The 16,569-nt window shown below is 40.8% G+C and overlaps 1 protein-coding gene across 1 annotated transcript in view; it reads right to left on the minus strand.

The window, feature by feature from the left end:
- Positions 1–16,569, minus strand: part of PolE1 (DNA polymerase epsilon catalytic subunit 1) — a 127,613-nt gene that overhangs the window by 25,924 nt on the left and 85,120 nt on the right. Inside the window, exons 28-30 of the mRNA XM_068229922.1 lie at positions 10,703–10,906; positions 7,238–7,381; positions 3,744–4,012 (exon numbers count right to left, since the gene is read on the minus strand). Coding sequence (XP_068086023.1) covers positions 3,744–4,012; positions 7,238–7,381; positions 10,703–10,906 — 617 coding nt within the window. The remainder of the gene's footprint in view (positions 1–3,743; positions 4,013–7,237; positions 7,382–10,702; positions 10,907–16,569) is intronic.

Here is a 16,569-nt window from a genome sequence, read left to right on the forward strand (position 1 = left end):
ATACAAACTGTCAGGGATGATGAAGGGCGGCAAATGGATCTATTTGAGATAAGGAACCACATTCCGGAAATGATTGAGTCAATAAGCAAAATTCTACTCATTTAAATCAGTTTACCTGCACAAGTTTCACAAGCGTCTCCTTTTACCACAAATGTTGAAAATGGCGTCCCGCCTGTGTCAATGCAGGCATGGCATTGTTGCACAAAGTTCTGTCGTACCCGTTCGAATATCCCCGGTGTCGTTTGAACAGCGTCACAGACAGCGAGAATTCTTGCCAAGAGATCTTCTTCAGTCTCGACAGGTGTCTCATACACAAGGCTTTTCACGTTTTTGCTTTAACTTTTGACTGCCAGCCGCAGTGGTGTAGTGGATATGGCGTTGGTCTACTAATCCAAAGTTAACAGTGATTTTTTTCTTCTTTCTTTCTTTACGTCGCACTGACACAGATAGGTCTTATGGCGACGATAGTTAACGGGTTCAAACCCGACTGAGGTCACTGGCTTTTAGGGGTGTTTAAAGGTGACAACCCCATGTCCTTGGCTATTGGCCAAAGTATATTTTGTCGCAAGGCAGCCTCTGCATGAGAGGAAGTATTTCATAAAATAAAATAATAATAAAATAACAGAAACAAGTCACAAGCACTCTGATATTGCACCGACAAAGCATTGAAGGTCACATATCAGATCGATAGTGGAATCCCAGCTCCTGAGGACATCCAGAAGATCAGGGAAAAAGTCTACAAGTACCTGCCCCTAGCAAATAAGAGAGATTTGGCATCAGGATAGAGTTGATTTTGTTGTTCCAATACCTACCTGGTGTATGATGCACTTCACCACATAAATCCCCAAGAACAACATCTACATTAAGCTGCAGACGATAATTTCTTCAGACTTGTGTAGAAATCCCTCCTAATGTAACTGAACACTAGGGAAACCTGAGAAAACCTGATAATATTATTGGTTTTATGGAGAAGCCAGTGTCCCAGAATTTTGTCCCATAGGGGTTCTTTCATGTGTTCGTAAATTTCCTGACGTAGGGCAGGGGGCAATTTTTGAGGCTGCAAATGTCTTCTGATATAATGCACCCACATGATCAGCTGCATTTTTTGGTATATTGTGTTCAACCAAGAATGAAGTGAACAAGCATTCAGCTCTTATTACATCATAATCAGTCCAATTGTGAGTGAAAGCAGTGTCTTCCGACTGTCTTCCTTTGACTTCATACTAGACGTGTGTTTAATGAATTTATAATGAGTGATTTGATCGCTTTTTCTACCAAGTTGCTGTGAAGAAAAAAAACCACACACACAAAGCAAAAAAAAATCTAATCTCCTTTCTTTGAGTGAGGAATGCACAGGAATTCCATGGAATAAGCCTCCCTGAAGGACTGATAGTACTCATTTTTAGCAGTTTTATCACAACTTAAAACTCTACAAGATAATCAAAAGAACACATACTAAATACAATAACCGCCAACTCACAGCAGAAGGAAGTAGAGACAACACCACGAGAAGCAGCACTAAAAGTGGAAGTATACATAAACAACTACCAGATAATTGCCCATTTGACTTAAGAAAGCACTGAAAACTTTGATTAATAACTGAATGAGGGAAATGAGTAATTATCAAAAATCTTTAAGATATATTTATACACCATCTACTGGCGGGAGGATAAAATTTGTTGAAGCACTAATACTGAAAATCGCAGAACAGAGTTCATCTGCACACCTGTAAAACACATAAAACATTCATACATTTTTGGAAAATCAAGAAAATTTGGCAGATATACTGTCACGTGTTCCTTTGCACGTTCCTATCTCTCGCTATATAAAATACAGTTGAACCTCGATTATCCGTTCCTGGAAACTACGTTTTCCCAGATTATTCCTTCAAATTACGTGGTCCCGCGAACATCCTAATTAAATCCTGTATTACCAGTCCCTCGAAGAAACAATTTCCCAGAACAACCGTCCAGAAATTTCAGTCCCATCAACGCTAAATCCTCGCTCAAACGTTTTTCAAGAAACTGTATCTCACGAAAGGATGGCTAAGGCGTACATATGGATCTTGGTGTTAGCGCCCCGTCATTGGGATAATTAGAGCAAGTACTGTACTGGAAAAGCGATCAGCAGTGAACTTTCGGGTGGTATTGTTTAGAGAATCCTCAGAAATCATAAAGCAGAGAGCGGCCACAACAATTGGAAGGAGAGCGCATTTCGACAGCTCTACTTGGAGATGGAATGAATTTTGTCAAATGTTTGTACTTATACATCGTCGTCAATATGTCCAGGTTTAGATGTTTATTTTTTAAATTTCTTTATTGTACTGCCGAACAGGTTTTCGACACTTTCCTCAGGGCACCGTATAGTCAACGGGCTTTCAGGCAGGAATTGAAACTGTTCCTTCTTAACAAAAATCTAGTATTTTAATATTATCGTACATGATTATGTTATGAAAACCAAAACAGATGTTGCGCCTTTCATACATAAAGGCATGGGGGGTCTTGGGATTGCCTATTACTTTTTTGGTCCTAATATAAGACTGAGAATTTTACATTTTGGTGTTAAAATGTCATAAAAACTGCAATTGGTTATTTGCGCAATACTGCATTTAAAAAGTTTGTATCATTTCGCACTAGTACTGACTTGTGCAGCGAGTGCACTTTCCAGCTAAGTTCAAGATCACGAATATCCATAATTTCTGAAGTTTTAATGATATTTTTTCTCTTTCCAATTTTATTGTGATTAGTGATAGGCAGAGTTGAATATAATGCATTCGAGAACTTTCGAGACTCGACACTAACATTCAAAACCATAGTCTCGATTTCAACATAACCTTTGAAAGTCGATGTAGGCCTAATTTACGCAGTAAAAGATTTCCAGAAACTGACTACGAACTGTATACCGGTGATCAAATTACAATGGAAGATTAAAAAACGAAGGGATTTCTCCATCATTTTTGGCGCTTTTGTATCTAATGTTCTTTATTTTATTAGATTAGAGAATTAAAAACTACTTGTGGCCGAATGTTGTTTGGCTTGACGTTATTTGATTTTTTGAAGAGTTTGGCCAATCAAAGCTGCTGAACTGAAAGAAGTATTCATGGAAAACTGACGAAGTTTCCCTGGTAAAACTGAATGTAAAGCATAGAGATTTTTAACTCGCGCAACGGTAACTGACGTTTGAAGCCAGCCCCGCGGTTTAACTTGTCTGCCTCGCATCCGAGGGCCCGGATTTGATTACATGGACACGAGGGCTGGTTCCAGGTCCACTCAGCCTATGTGATTACCTTTAATTGAGGAGCTATCTAATGGTGAGATGGCGACCTCAGTCTAGAGAGCCAGGAATTATGGCCAAGAGGATTTGTCACACTGACCATGCGTCACCTCGTAATCTGAGGGCCTTCAGGCTGAGCAGCAGTTGCAGTTAATTGTTTAACATTTAATAGTTGCTTGGTAGGCGAAGTCCCATTAGAGATGTGATTTGGTTTGGTTTACGAGTGTTTGTAACATTATAATTATACACATTTTGTTTCTGTGATGTTTAACCAAATGGTTGATGGTTTCCATTCATTCCCAGATTTTCAGTTTTCCCGTGTCGTACGTTTTTTCTGTGGTCCCTCCAAAAATGGAGAATCGAGGTTTCAATGTACTGATATAAATTCATTTTTTCTTTCTTTCTAGGTTAAGCTGTCCAGTGGAATCAACAGCAACTGTACCATAACTGGAATTTGAACAGAAATTTACCTGTACAATTTCTGTGCCAATTCTTCAGTGATGAGCTGTTTGGCGTACTCGGCTGTGGTGGCGAAAGCTCCCAGTCCCGTCGGCTGGGTGGTTGTCTGGGATTGACTAGTCTTGATGCGCCTTCTCACTGGTGTCTGAGGGTACTCGGTCGCTTTGAGGTGATTGTAGATGGCTCCGATGTAGCCAGCAACCACAGCATTGAAGTTCTCTCGACATCCTCCGACATTTGGCAAATACTCTACTAGATTCCAGTTCATGATGATGGCAGGCTGAAATAGAAGATAATGAAGAGATTAATAGGCAAAGATAATAGAGAAAATGTGTGTTATTTGGGTAGTCAGTCAATAACTTGGTCTAACGTAGCATTTCACCTGTTTCCCAAGCCTATTCTTGCCCCCAAAAAACTTTTTGTTTTCAGGAATTACACAGAATACTCACACACATTTTATACATTCAATGATCACTTCATTTTTGTGAAATTTGAAAGAAATTGCCTCAATGACTGCATCACCGATGAGTATTATGGCACAGCTGGAGGTTCAAGCTTCCATGTCACTGTTTGCCCACTGTCGACTCCAGGTCTACTACTACTGAAATGTTTTCATTCCTCCCGTGAAGGGAAAGGCGGGCCTCTTACACAGTGATGCCGTCTCTCAGGCCAGGAGATTTGTTACGGCGAAGGTGAGGAGGTTGGAGGCCATGGCCTATACTAGAAACTGTCCCGGCATTCGCCTTAGTGCAGGAGAATGGAAAACCACGGAAAACCATTCTCAGGACAGACGACGGTTGGGGCCAGCCATGAGGTCCAGCCCTGTCCCGTCTCCCGAATGCAGATTTAAAGATAAAAATTTCATTGTTCCGTATTGAAATTATTGATGTTAAAAATTAAATAACTGGAAAGGAGGTTCAACCTATTCAATACTCAAAGGAAAGAAACGTAGCAATCACATTTCTATTTAAATGGGACCGGTTTCGACCTTAGTCTAGGTCATCATCAGCCATAAAAAACATGTAAAATGTTTATGAATGTTGGAGGTCAGTTTCACACTCTGTTAGGCACAAAGACACGACACCACATTCTGTCCTGCACAAAGTCACAACACTAACAATCAACATGCGAAGATCAAAAAGGCTTGAATTCGCAGACGAACAGATCTGTAGTAGAAAGCCGCCAGCTCCCGGTGACCAGCGCGGCACACTCAAGGTCACGCGCTGCGGCCAAACACCAAAGTAAAGCACCGACGGGTGCTCATTCGGTTGTACTAATTGGCGTCGTATATTTTTATATACGTACTTGGCTTCCCGCAGCCGTGACAGGTTCTGGACCTTCGAAACGATCTCCACTTTACTTTGGTGTTTGGCCGCAGCGCGTGACCTTGAGTGTGCCGCGCTGGTCACCGGGAGCTGGCGGCTTTCTACTACAGATCTGTTCGTCTGCGAATTCAAGCCTTTTTGATCTTCGCATGTTGATTGTTAGTGTTGTGACTTTGTGCAGGACAGAATGTGGTGTCGTGTCTTTGTGCCTAACAGAGTGTGAAACTGACCTCCAACATTCATAAACATTTTACATGTTTTTTATGGCTGATGATGACCTAGACTAAGGTCGAAACCGGTCCCATTTAAATAGAAATGTGATTGCTACGTTTCTTTCCTTTGAGCATTGAATAGGTTGAACCTCCTTTCCAGTTATTTAATTTTTAACATCCCGAATGCAGAGGCGTAGAGCCACGGTAGAGCTGTGGCCACCCCTCCTCTGCTCGATTGGCCGGTCAGAGTGCAGAGCTGTAGGACCACGGACCAGCCGTGGCCATTTGTTGGCAGCCATTCTGCATCTACCGACGGACTCCAGGCGGCTGGACATGTTCTAAATATGTGTAGCCAAGTTCTGGGTCCCTACGCAAATCAGACAGACCAGCAAAACACCTAGCAGTAAATGTTTACCACTGCCCTAAACTGGTAACTAGACTCAAGATAGGAAGACCCAGTTAGAATTATGGTATAATCCAAGGTCTACAAAGTCAAGGAGAAAGGTTGAAGACTTAAGTATGGGGGGGTGCAGGGGGGACCATGATTACCCAGTATATGGGGTGGTCGTAAACAACATGAACTGGGTATTTCAGCATTAGAGCATTTGTCATGCTGACAAAATGGAAATTTGGAGGAAAAAAAAACTGGATATCTCCTGCTGCTGTCATTTTATCATATCTGAGATAAAATTCTAAAAGATTTTAATTGTATAAAGTCCACCTATTAAATACAAGTTTGTCATTTAATAAATGGTCTGCGTAAAAGGCTACTTAGGACATGTTTCAACACAGCCAAGAGGTCATCTTCAGCTTAAAATAACACAAAGATGAAAAATATACAAAAACAGCGATACATAAGAAACTTAAAATAAAATACAAACAACAAATGCAATAAAAATCTATGTTTAAAATGTTCATAGCTTCAATCTTGATGTGGGCAATCTAGTTATAACAGGTGTGGATCCAACCGTGTTTACCACAACTATTGGTTGGCTGGAGGGACACCTTAAAATTGTGAAGACTGTCAAATATTATTTGTTTGTCATGCTTCTGGAACATAGTGAAATTTTAAAGTATAGCCAGCATCTAAAAGTGAAACCAAAAAGCTGAGTGTGAGAATGAAAAAATTTAGGTTGAAATAAAAGTTAATATGAAGAGTTGCAAACATTACTCACTTCCTCTTTCCTCCAGCCCTGTGCTTGTATATATTAAGTTGGGTTGGCGTTGACCTCCAGACCAACTAGCAACCGCTCTGAGTTTGTGTTTTATAGGGGAAACAGCGGCTGAGGGCAAGGACAGTGAGTAGAAGGGTGGGAGGACGGATTTGTAATGCATGTTGCGACAGAATTGTACATTGCTTCAGACCTTTTTCGATTATTGTGACAACCAGGATGTTCGGTTTTTTTTTTTTTTTTTTTTTTCAAGACTGGATTTATGATCTTGGTTTATATAAATATTTTCTAAAATGTTTAATAAAGTTCCGTTTTTAATTACATCAGCTGCTAAAGTTAGCCAATCAGATTGCTTCACAGGTGAATTGAAATGGGCTTTGCAAAGCGGAGTTCAATGATAAACACTCATCACGATCATACGTCTTGCGTGAACTCTTTACTTGTCTTACACCGAATATTGGCAACACATGCTTGTTTCATAAATTTTAAATTTTATCTATTATAGTTCATGGCTTGTCATAACTATTTTGACTCATGATGGCCTCTAGCAAGACTGAAACTAGTATCAAATATATGTAACTTTTTTTAGATTACAATAAACAGTATTAAATAGGTGGACATCTTTTAGGTCTTGGAATAACATAAAAATTTATTACCTATCTCCTAAATACTGTGCTGTCATTTAGTGGCCGTGAAAGTCTACATTTTAAGATATTACTTTAGTTTTCAAAAAGCTTAATTTAATATCACACTAGCTGCGCCTAGTTGCAGAAAATGAGAAAAAAATCTGTCTTACCCCATCGTCGACATCCTCTCCATTGTCTGCATTCAGAACTTCCTCTTCTTGTTCATTCATTCCATTAGCAGATGGAGTCCAGGTACCTTCCCCAGCTCCAGACAAACCCTTGGGCAGCTTCCCCTGGATACCAGCGTAGTTGGCCTACAAAGGTAATATTCTCATCTTAGGACATCACAGATTGTGATATTCTACTTATCAACTAGTAAAACTGACGGAAATCTTGTTCGTAGTGTAGATAAAATGCTATCCAATAATCACAGGCTGTGATAAAAAGAGCATGAGTTGGCAACCAAGGGGTGCTTATCTGAGTCCCAGCACTGCTTCCACTTACTTGTGCCAAGGCTCCTCACTTTCATCTACCCTATCCCACCTCCCTTGGTCAACTCTTGTCCTTTTCCAACCCCGATAGTATTAAGTGTCAAGGCCTAGGGAGTTTTTAATTTTCATGCCCTTCGTGGTCCTTGTCTTTCTTTGGCCGATACCTTCATTTTTGGAAGTGTAGGATCCCTTCCCTTTTTTCTCCGATTAGTGTTAATAGAGGATGGTTGCCTAGATGTATTTTCTCTTAAAAGAGTAATCACCACCGTGATAAACGGGATCAGATCAATGAAAATGAGAACAGGAACCAACCCTCTAACTCGCAATTTTCATTCCCATTCAAACTCATGCTCTTTTAGATGAGGTCTGTAGACCACAAGGAACTTCCATGATGTCATATTACTCTCTTATTTTTTGGTCATGAAATGCCAAGATCCCTCAAAAATTGGATGTTGAATTTTGACACAAACAATATTCTTTTCACTCTCATAGTCTTTCGAAAAGAAAGATGAAACAGAGACCAAGCAGAGGAACGAGGGAGACTCCGACCTAATCAATAATAATCAATAACTGTGAAGTTATCAGTCTGTCTAAGACCTTCCCTATCTCATCTTCCCAGTTCTTATTTTTTTACAAAATGCTTTATATACAGTGAGTGGCCAAAAGTCATGGGAAGGGGTGTCCCATTAGAAAATGTGCCGTTTATGACCCCTGAACATTGCAGCTAGCTGCGGCATAGTTAAGCAGTCTGTCACTGTCACCAGTGTCATGAAGATGGTAACATGTCACGAGTTAACCGACTTTGAACGTGGGATGATCGTTGGCGCACAGCGCATGGGTCGGTGCATTGCGGTGATTACACGTGAATTCGGGTTTCCAAGTTCAGTAGTGTTGAGGGTAGATCTTCAATATCACAGAGAGAATGTTTCCACTCACGCAAACCGCCGCACGGAAAGATCACTGGTGTTTAACGAATGAACATCACGCCGCCTCTGCATAATCATACTGAGCGCTTGACGGGCTACTGTGAGTCAGATCTCCGCCCAGTTAAATATTGGGAGTCAGGAACCCATTTCTACCACGACTGTAATGAGGCAACTGCACCGCATAGGCTTCACCAGCTGACAACCAACTCATGTCCCTTTGCTGACACCTCGACGCAGAGCTCAACGACATGCACGGGCCCACAAACATCGGCAATGGACCGTGGAACAGTGGCGGCGTGTGGCATGGTCCGATGAATCTCGGTTCCAGATGTATCGAGCTGATGGGCGCGTGAGAGTGTGACATATGCCCCATGAGGGTATGGATCCTGCACGTGAACAAGGTTGTGTCCACGTGGGAGGTGTCCGAGTTCTGGTCTGGGCGGCATTCTCATGGTCGCAATCAGGCCCCATTGTCTGGCTGCAGGGAGCACGTTATGTGGACATTCTTTCAGACCATCTGCATCCTTTTCTGGCCCTAGAGAACCCTGATGGAGATGCCATGTTTCAACAGGACAATGCGCCACGTCACTGCTCTGTGATGGCACGCAGGTGGTTGGAGGAGCACTCCAGTGAAGCTACGACCATGGATTGGCCTCCAGGTCCCCCAATCTTAATCCAATCAAGCATTTATGGGATGCTGTCGATGCTGGTGTACGCTCCATGAACCCCGCACGAACTACACAAGACCAACTGTCGGTAGCAGTGCAAGATGCGTGGGTCCAGATCCCTCCAGAATTATACCAACATCTTGTAGAGTCGATGCCTTGCCATTTTGAGAGCTCACGGAGGTGCAACTTGTTTATCACATTCAGTGTCTTCCCATGACCACTCAGTGCATTACACCACTGACAATCACTGGTAAAGTTCTATGTCCGCCTTGTCTCAATAATATAAAAATTATTTCATCTATGTTAATAAAATGTTGTACATGTTTCCAGAACCTTCCTTGTTCTCTTCATCAGTGACCAAACAATGTACACACTAGATACCTAATCTCCTCACAATACACTCTAAACAAGTTGTAATTAGATTTTTTTTTTTTTTTTTTTTTTTTTTGCTAGTTGCTTTACGTCGCACCAACACAGATAGGTCTAATACCAATATAATGGTCCGTTATTGGACATTATAAATTTTCCAGCTAACTCATTCTTGGTTGCCTGCGTTTCGCCCTCGTGTGCTAAGTTAGGCTCATCAGTTGGGACTTAGCACACCACCCAAGACGCAAGGCTAGTGCATACCGTGGAGGCCACTGCATAGGCTACTTGAAGCCACCAGCAGTGCCAATGCACTATGAGAGCTATGTCTCATTTCCAGAAACTTGATGCCTGCCTGGCCATCAGATAATACAGATGTTGATTCCCATAGGGAATGTCCAATAACGGACCATTATATTGGTATTATAAATTTACTCATTCGGGACAAATATTTTAAATTCCCTATGGGAATCAACATCTGTATTAACAGATAGGTCTTACGGCGACGATAGGACAGGGAAGGGCTAGGAGTGGGAAGGAGGTGGCTGTGGCCTTAATTAAGGTACAGCCCCAGCATTTGCCTGGTGTGAAAATGGGAAACCACGGAAAACCATCTCCAGGGCTGCCGACAGTGGGGTTCGAACCTACTATCTCCCGAATACTGGATACTGGCCGCACATAAGTGACTGCAGCTATCGAGCTTGGTGTAATTAGAAAACAAGAAATGTCACCTACATGAAACATTTAAAACTGCATTACTCTTGAATAAGTTACAATTAAAATACAGGATTTGTCAACTAAATAAAATACCTAAAATTAAAAAACAACAAATGTCCACATAAAATAAGCATAGCTTTCTTCTTAAAATTCTAATCATATCACCAAAAACAGTTTGAGTCTACAATTCAAAACATTTATTTCAGCTCCTTCTGTATGAATCATCCTTTGAATGGCTAATCTTTTTTGTGGCCGCTTGTATATATATAAAATCATGAAAACATGCCGGCGACCTTGTCTCGTGATTGTATACCTTTTCAGAAACAACAGTAAGGTGGGCATAATTCATTCAAGGGCAATATCGACAGGTTTAGGACAAGTAACAAAAGCCTACAAGAGATATTGAGACATTAAACAAAAAACAACTTGTGTTGAAGAATGTATTCATGTAGACATATAAATCTTACCGGGTCCAACCACATGAGATATTCCCAACACTGCTGATAGGAGATCTCTATGCTGTGGAACAGTTCCTTGTTGCGAATACTTTGCACCACAAACTCGACGTAACCAATGGCGTCTTCAATGTTCTGTTTTTTGGTACAGATCAAAATCTTGTTGAAGTTGGCATAAACGATGACTGATCCCAGGCGTTTGAATTCAGCGACAAGCTAAAAGAAAAGAAAGAAGAAACCTTATTATACAAAGCTTTGAACAAGCATAAACCAAAACTACTAAGAAAATGGACACTGGTAATGAGCATAATCGGGAAGAAATAAATCTGCTTTGGACATCAGCAAACAGGATCATCAGGAGAATTATACAATGTGTTTCTCTCATTGGTTGGCCGGCAGGCGCGCCCAACTTATCCGCCTCCTCTTGACTCACTGCTTCCCGTTACACAGCACAGCGACAGCACAGGAATGCCCGCGCTTCAGGTCCGTGCTCAGAACGTGTACGAAGTGTTGATGTGTCCCTCCAACTGTTCTGGAGTTGTGAAGTGTTACTTCGGGGTATAATTCTGATAATGCCTCCGCGTGTGTACACGGTAGAGGAAAGAGTAATTATGTGAAAACAGAGTCTTGCAGAGAAGACGTTAGGCGGTTTGTAACTTAATTTCCCGGAGCACGCCCTCCACATACAGAAACCGTGCGGAAACTCGTAAACATATTTAGAAGAACTGTTTTTTTTACTCGATAAGAAGCAAAGTATTAAAAAAGTGTATAAACGAGGACAAAGTAAATGAAATCGCAGAAAGATTAGAGGATACGGCTACAAAATCCCTACGACGACTTGGATAAGAAGCCGGGGTTTCGAAGAGCTCAGCATGGTGGCCTATGAAATTGTTAAAATTGAAATAGCTCCAATTACGGAAGACGAACTTACGCGTGTGAACTGGAGTTTCTTAAAATGATGCCAGAAATGTGTGGATGCAGGAGGAGAACATTTCGAACATCTGCTGTCATATGCTACAAGCTTATTTTCTTAATTTTACTTACTAATAATAATGATAATAATAATCATCATCTTTGCATTTTCCTATTTATGTGGGGTCTCCCTTCTTGCAACGCTTCCTCCACTTCAATCAATCATAATAATAATGTTATTTGCCTGTATGTCCCACTAACTACTTTTACGGTTTTCGGAGACGCCGAGGTGCCGGAATTTAGTCCCGTGCCAGTAAATCTACTGACACAAGGCTTACGAATCTGAGCACCTTCAAATACCAGAGGACTGAGCCAGGATCGAACCTGCCAATTTGAAGTCAGGAGGCTAGTGCCTCAATAGTCTGAGCCACTCAGCCCGTCGTCCTAATTTTCTTAATTTTCATTGTTATCCCATGTCATGTACGGATAAATTGAGTGAAATGCTGTCCTTGTTGATGATGAGTCAACGGGAGGCAGATAAGCTGGGCGCGCCTGCCGGCCAACCTATGAGAGAAACTCGCTGTAGAAAAATTATGGAACAGGAAGAGCAACATTAGATGGATTACAGAAATCAAGATATGAGGGGACTACAAATTAAAATGGAAGAATTAGAAAACAAAACAATGAAAATCGAGAAACTCACAGACGAACATTTTCTTTTTTTCAACTTGCTGTACGTTGCAGTGACACTTATGGCGATGATGGGATAGGGCTCTGAGTGGGATGAAAGTGAGCTTGGCCTTAATTAAAGTACAGCCCCAGCATTTGCCTTGTGTAAAAAGGGGAACCCACGGAAAGCATCTCCAGGGCTGCCGACAGTGGGGTTTGAACCCACTATCTCCCGAATGCAAACCAATAGCTTCATGACCCAAACCATGCAGCCACTCACTCGGTAGATGGAATACAGAAATAGAGGAAGATATGAGGGGATTACAAATCAAAATAGACGAAAGTAAGAAACTCACAAAAAAAACAGACTACAAACCAAGATCAAACAATGGGAAGGGTAATTTCAGATGAAGGAACGTTAATGATTTGAGAGAATCAAGATAATGGGTAGACAGGAAACTGAAAAACCCTTTTTATAAAGTGGACTAAAATGGTCTAATGAAAGCCATAAAACGTAAATAAATAAAAAATTAATAAATGAATAAACCAAGGCTTTGAAAACATTTATGCTGCATTTCACATTCTGTATAAAATGAGGTGGAAAGAATGAATCAGAGGTAGAAGTATGATAGATGCGTTCGTCAACTTCAAAACAGCATAGATGTTCCTCACAGTTTCAGAAGAATTTGGCATTGATGGAAAAATAAAATTTGGACCAAATCTATCTGGGTATTTTGATAGTGATAGATGTCATGTGGTAGAATTCCACTGCCTTATGAAACGAAAGCTCTCAACTATAAGTTGCTAGGCTGTGCAAAGTAGGTGAATGCCTTGATCAGAGTCTAGTAGACTAGGCCAGTAAGATCATTGGTTAAGACTGATTTCTACAGATCTTGTGATGCTCTCTCACTGAAGCATTAAGATCGCAAGGTGCGGTGGAGGAATATGACTCGGAACAGGAAGAAACCAAGGAATTTATTGTTCCCAAAAAGAGCCCTAAGATGCTGATCAGCTGAATGTCAATTTTCTTGGAATGAGGACTGTTGAGCCAAACAGGGGCACTGCAGTTGACATTGGAAAAGATTGAAACCCAAACATCGAAGACAAGCAGCATTAGAGTCCCATGCTGAACCATGTGGTTTATGAATGACATTATTCCAAATGAGTAATTTTTCAGGAACATTTTTGCAATGCTGTTCATCGGTGACAGAGTGGTGGCGAGAATTCTAATGGACATGATATTTTGGCTCTGTCTTATTTGGTTCTTTTCAGTCACTTGTGGAGCTTTTAGTTAAAAACTGGGGACTGAGACGGGAACTTAAAGCATTAGTTTGCATTTTACTCAGATTGATCCATCCAGGCCTACGAAACATTTTTCACACATGAAATCTGCAGACCGTGAACATTTGTGTTGTGGAGGTTCAAAGTTGTCATTGTATGGATATGGTATTGCTTCGCTTATGAATAAGTTTATGAATTTATTTTTACTATAAGTTAGTTTAGAGTTTGTTTTGTTGATATTTTGTGTGTTAGGAGTTTTTATTTCAGAAACTGAGCCAAGTTCAAAGCTGAATGATAAGAAGTCTGGTTTAAGTTTCACAAAGAGGAGAAATCCTCTCAGATTTAATTACTGTGTTGATGGAGTGACAGGAACCTCTTTTTTGTGTGTGCCAAGTGAAACAGTATTATTTTTACATTGTGGCAAGTAACCACAGACAGTGTATAGCAAGTGAACTACGCCTAGTTTCATCAGTTTTCAGGGATAAATAACCATAAACTGTGTTCTATCATTATTTCATTTTTTTGGTAACATTTTCATTTCTTAAATCAATGCTATCCGCATTTTCAACTTAAACATTTTGAAGTGACATTCATTAATTTCTATCTGCAAGTGTCAAGTCCTCTCTAAAGAACCAGAGAAACAAGGAAATGCCATTTGGTCCTTGTTTCAATGACGGTGAAATTCCGACATTCACCTCCCCGCGGTAGAGAGGGGGCAACGACTGCATATAAAAATAATATTTTATATGCAGGCGGCTAACGAATGAAGGGACAGATTATCTCCCGGTATAAGGAGATCCCCTATACCAAGTGCTAACAGTCTCTTTGAGAGTGCATAAGCAGGTAGGGGTAAGGGCAGTCTATTGTCCTGGGGACAAGAAATTGTTCCCAAAGGCGGAGGAACCAGTTTGGTCAACGGCATTAGGATGCAGAAGGCAACGGGAAACCACTGCATTAAAGATCCTGAGAGATATTCCAATAAATCCACATGGCATGGCTGCAACGTCAAGATTGGACCTGGCCGTGTGGATCGTCTACCTCCGTTTGGAGACGACGGCTTAAGAAGAAGAAGTGTCAAGTGAAGTTTATTGGCATATGTTCAATAACGGACCATTTATATTGGTATAATAAATTTACTCATTCGGAACAATTTTTTCAGATTCCCTATGGGAATCAACATTTATATCATCTGATGGCCAAGCAGGCATCAATTTTTGATAATGAGACAAAGTCTCTCATAGTACATTGGCACTGCCGGTGGCTACAATTAGCCTACGCAGTGGCCTCCACGGTATGCATTAGCCAGCGTCTTGGTAGGTGTGCTAGGTACCAACTGATGAGCCCAGCCTAGCACACGGGGGCGAAACGCTGGCAACCAGGAATGAGTTAGCTGGAAAATTTATAGTGTCCAATAACGGACCATTTATATTGGTATTATAAATTTGAGACCTTCGGTTATGAGGTACGGATTCGATTCCATGGTGGCGAGTGGACTTAGGAGCACGAGTCCAATTCCATGGTGACGATTTGATCCTGGAGTACGAGTACAATACCATCATGATGTGAGGACCCTGGAGTATGAGTTGCCTGGAGAACCATTCTGGAAGACAATTCGGGAGATGACAGTTCACTGTACCAAGGTGATATGAATTTCAAACTTGCCAAAATTTTGAATAAACCAAGAGTTCAAAGTACATCTTCACTTATTGCAGATAGAACTTATCCTCCTGTACCAAGCCCTAGCTATTTTTGCCTAGGAAGCACCTCGAGAACTTTAATTCATGCTCTTTTCAAAATAATAAGTTAGTACGGGCTATCTTTCACTGGTACAATATGTAGCTGACAGACCAAAACTAGTACTTCTTCTAATGAGGTAGATTAAGAATTTACATCTTACTTATAGTGTTGATTAGATGGCAGTTTAAATGAAGTTCTTTTTTCACATGAAACTCGGAAATCAACACAGATAATCAAAATGATAAACTATGAAAAAAGTTACAAAAATCACAAACTTTAGGCTTGGAAGACATGGGAGTAAGGAGACAAACAGCTTCACTAAGCGGAATACTCCAAGCTGTCAGAGGAGAGACAGCTTGGACAACATTAGTAGGATGAATACGCTTGATTGGAGTTTTCAAAGGTAGGAAATATCATGATATGAAGAACAGTTCAGTAAAACTAAATCAAGGGACTACTACAAAACCTTCAGAAAGCAGCTCCAAAAATATGAACCCCCGACCCTACTGATGAAGGATGAAGATGGTAAGCTGGCCCATAACAATAAAGACAATGCAGAAATTCTGGCTAAACATTTCAACAAGCTTTTAAATTGTGAGGAACCTACAGAACTCCTTCATTTGGACACCAACACCCCGATAAAAACATCACCAGAAAACATCAATCCCCCCACAATAAAGGAAGTCTACCAAGCTCTGAATAAATTAAAAAACTACAAAGCGCCAGGAGAAGATCAGACCTTTGCGGAAATCTGGAAATATGCAGGAACCTCAGCAAAAGTTGCCCTCCATCAACAACTTGTCTCTATCTGGATTAAAGAAGAACTACCAGAACACTGGACAACAGCCCTCATTCATCCTCTGCACAAAAAAGGGGACAAAACCGACCCTAATAACTACAGGGGAATCTCTCTCCTAGACATAACATACAAAATATTTTCAATAATCATCCTTAATAGGATAAGTTTACAACTTGAGAAAGAACTAGGAGAATATCAAGGAGGTTTCAGACCCTGGAGGAGCTGTCCTGATCAGATCATGAGTCTTAAGTTGATAATGGACTATAACAGGAGAAGAAACAGAGATATGGTGATAACATTTGTAGATTTCAAGAAAGCTTATGATTGCACCCATAGAGAATCTCTGTTTAAAATTTTAAGACACCTTGGACTACACCCCAAATTAATAAACATGATAACATTGACTCTCACCAATACCAAGTCAAAAGTGAAGTTTAGGGGTGAAACATCAGAGACATTTGAAATTAAAACTGGACTACGG

The sequence above is a fragment of the Anabrus simplex genome, chromosome 12, assembly GCF_040414725.1.
Source record: "Anabrus simplex isolate iqAnaSimp1 chromosome 12, ASM4041472v1, whole genome shotgun sequence".
In the NCBI taxonomy this organism is placed as follows: domain Eukaryota; kingdom Metazoa; phylum Arthropoda; class Insecta; order Orthoptera; family Tettigoniidae; genus Anabrus; species Anabrus simplex.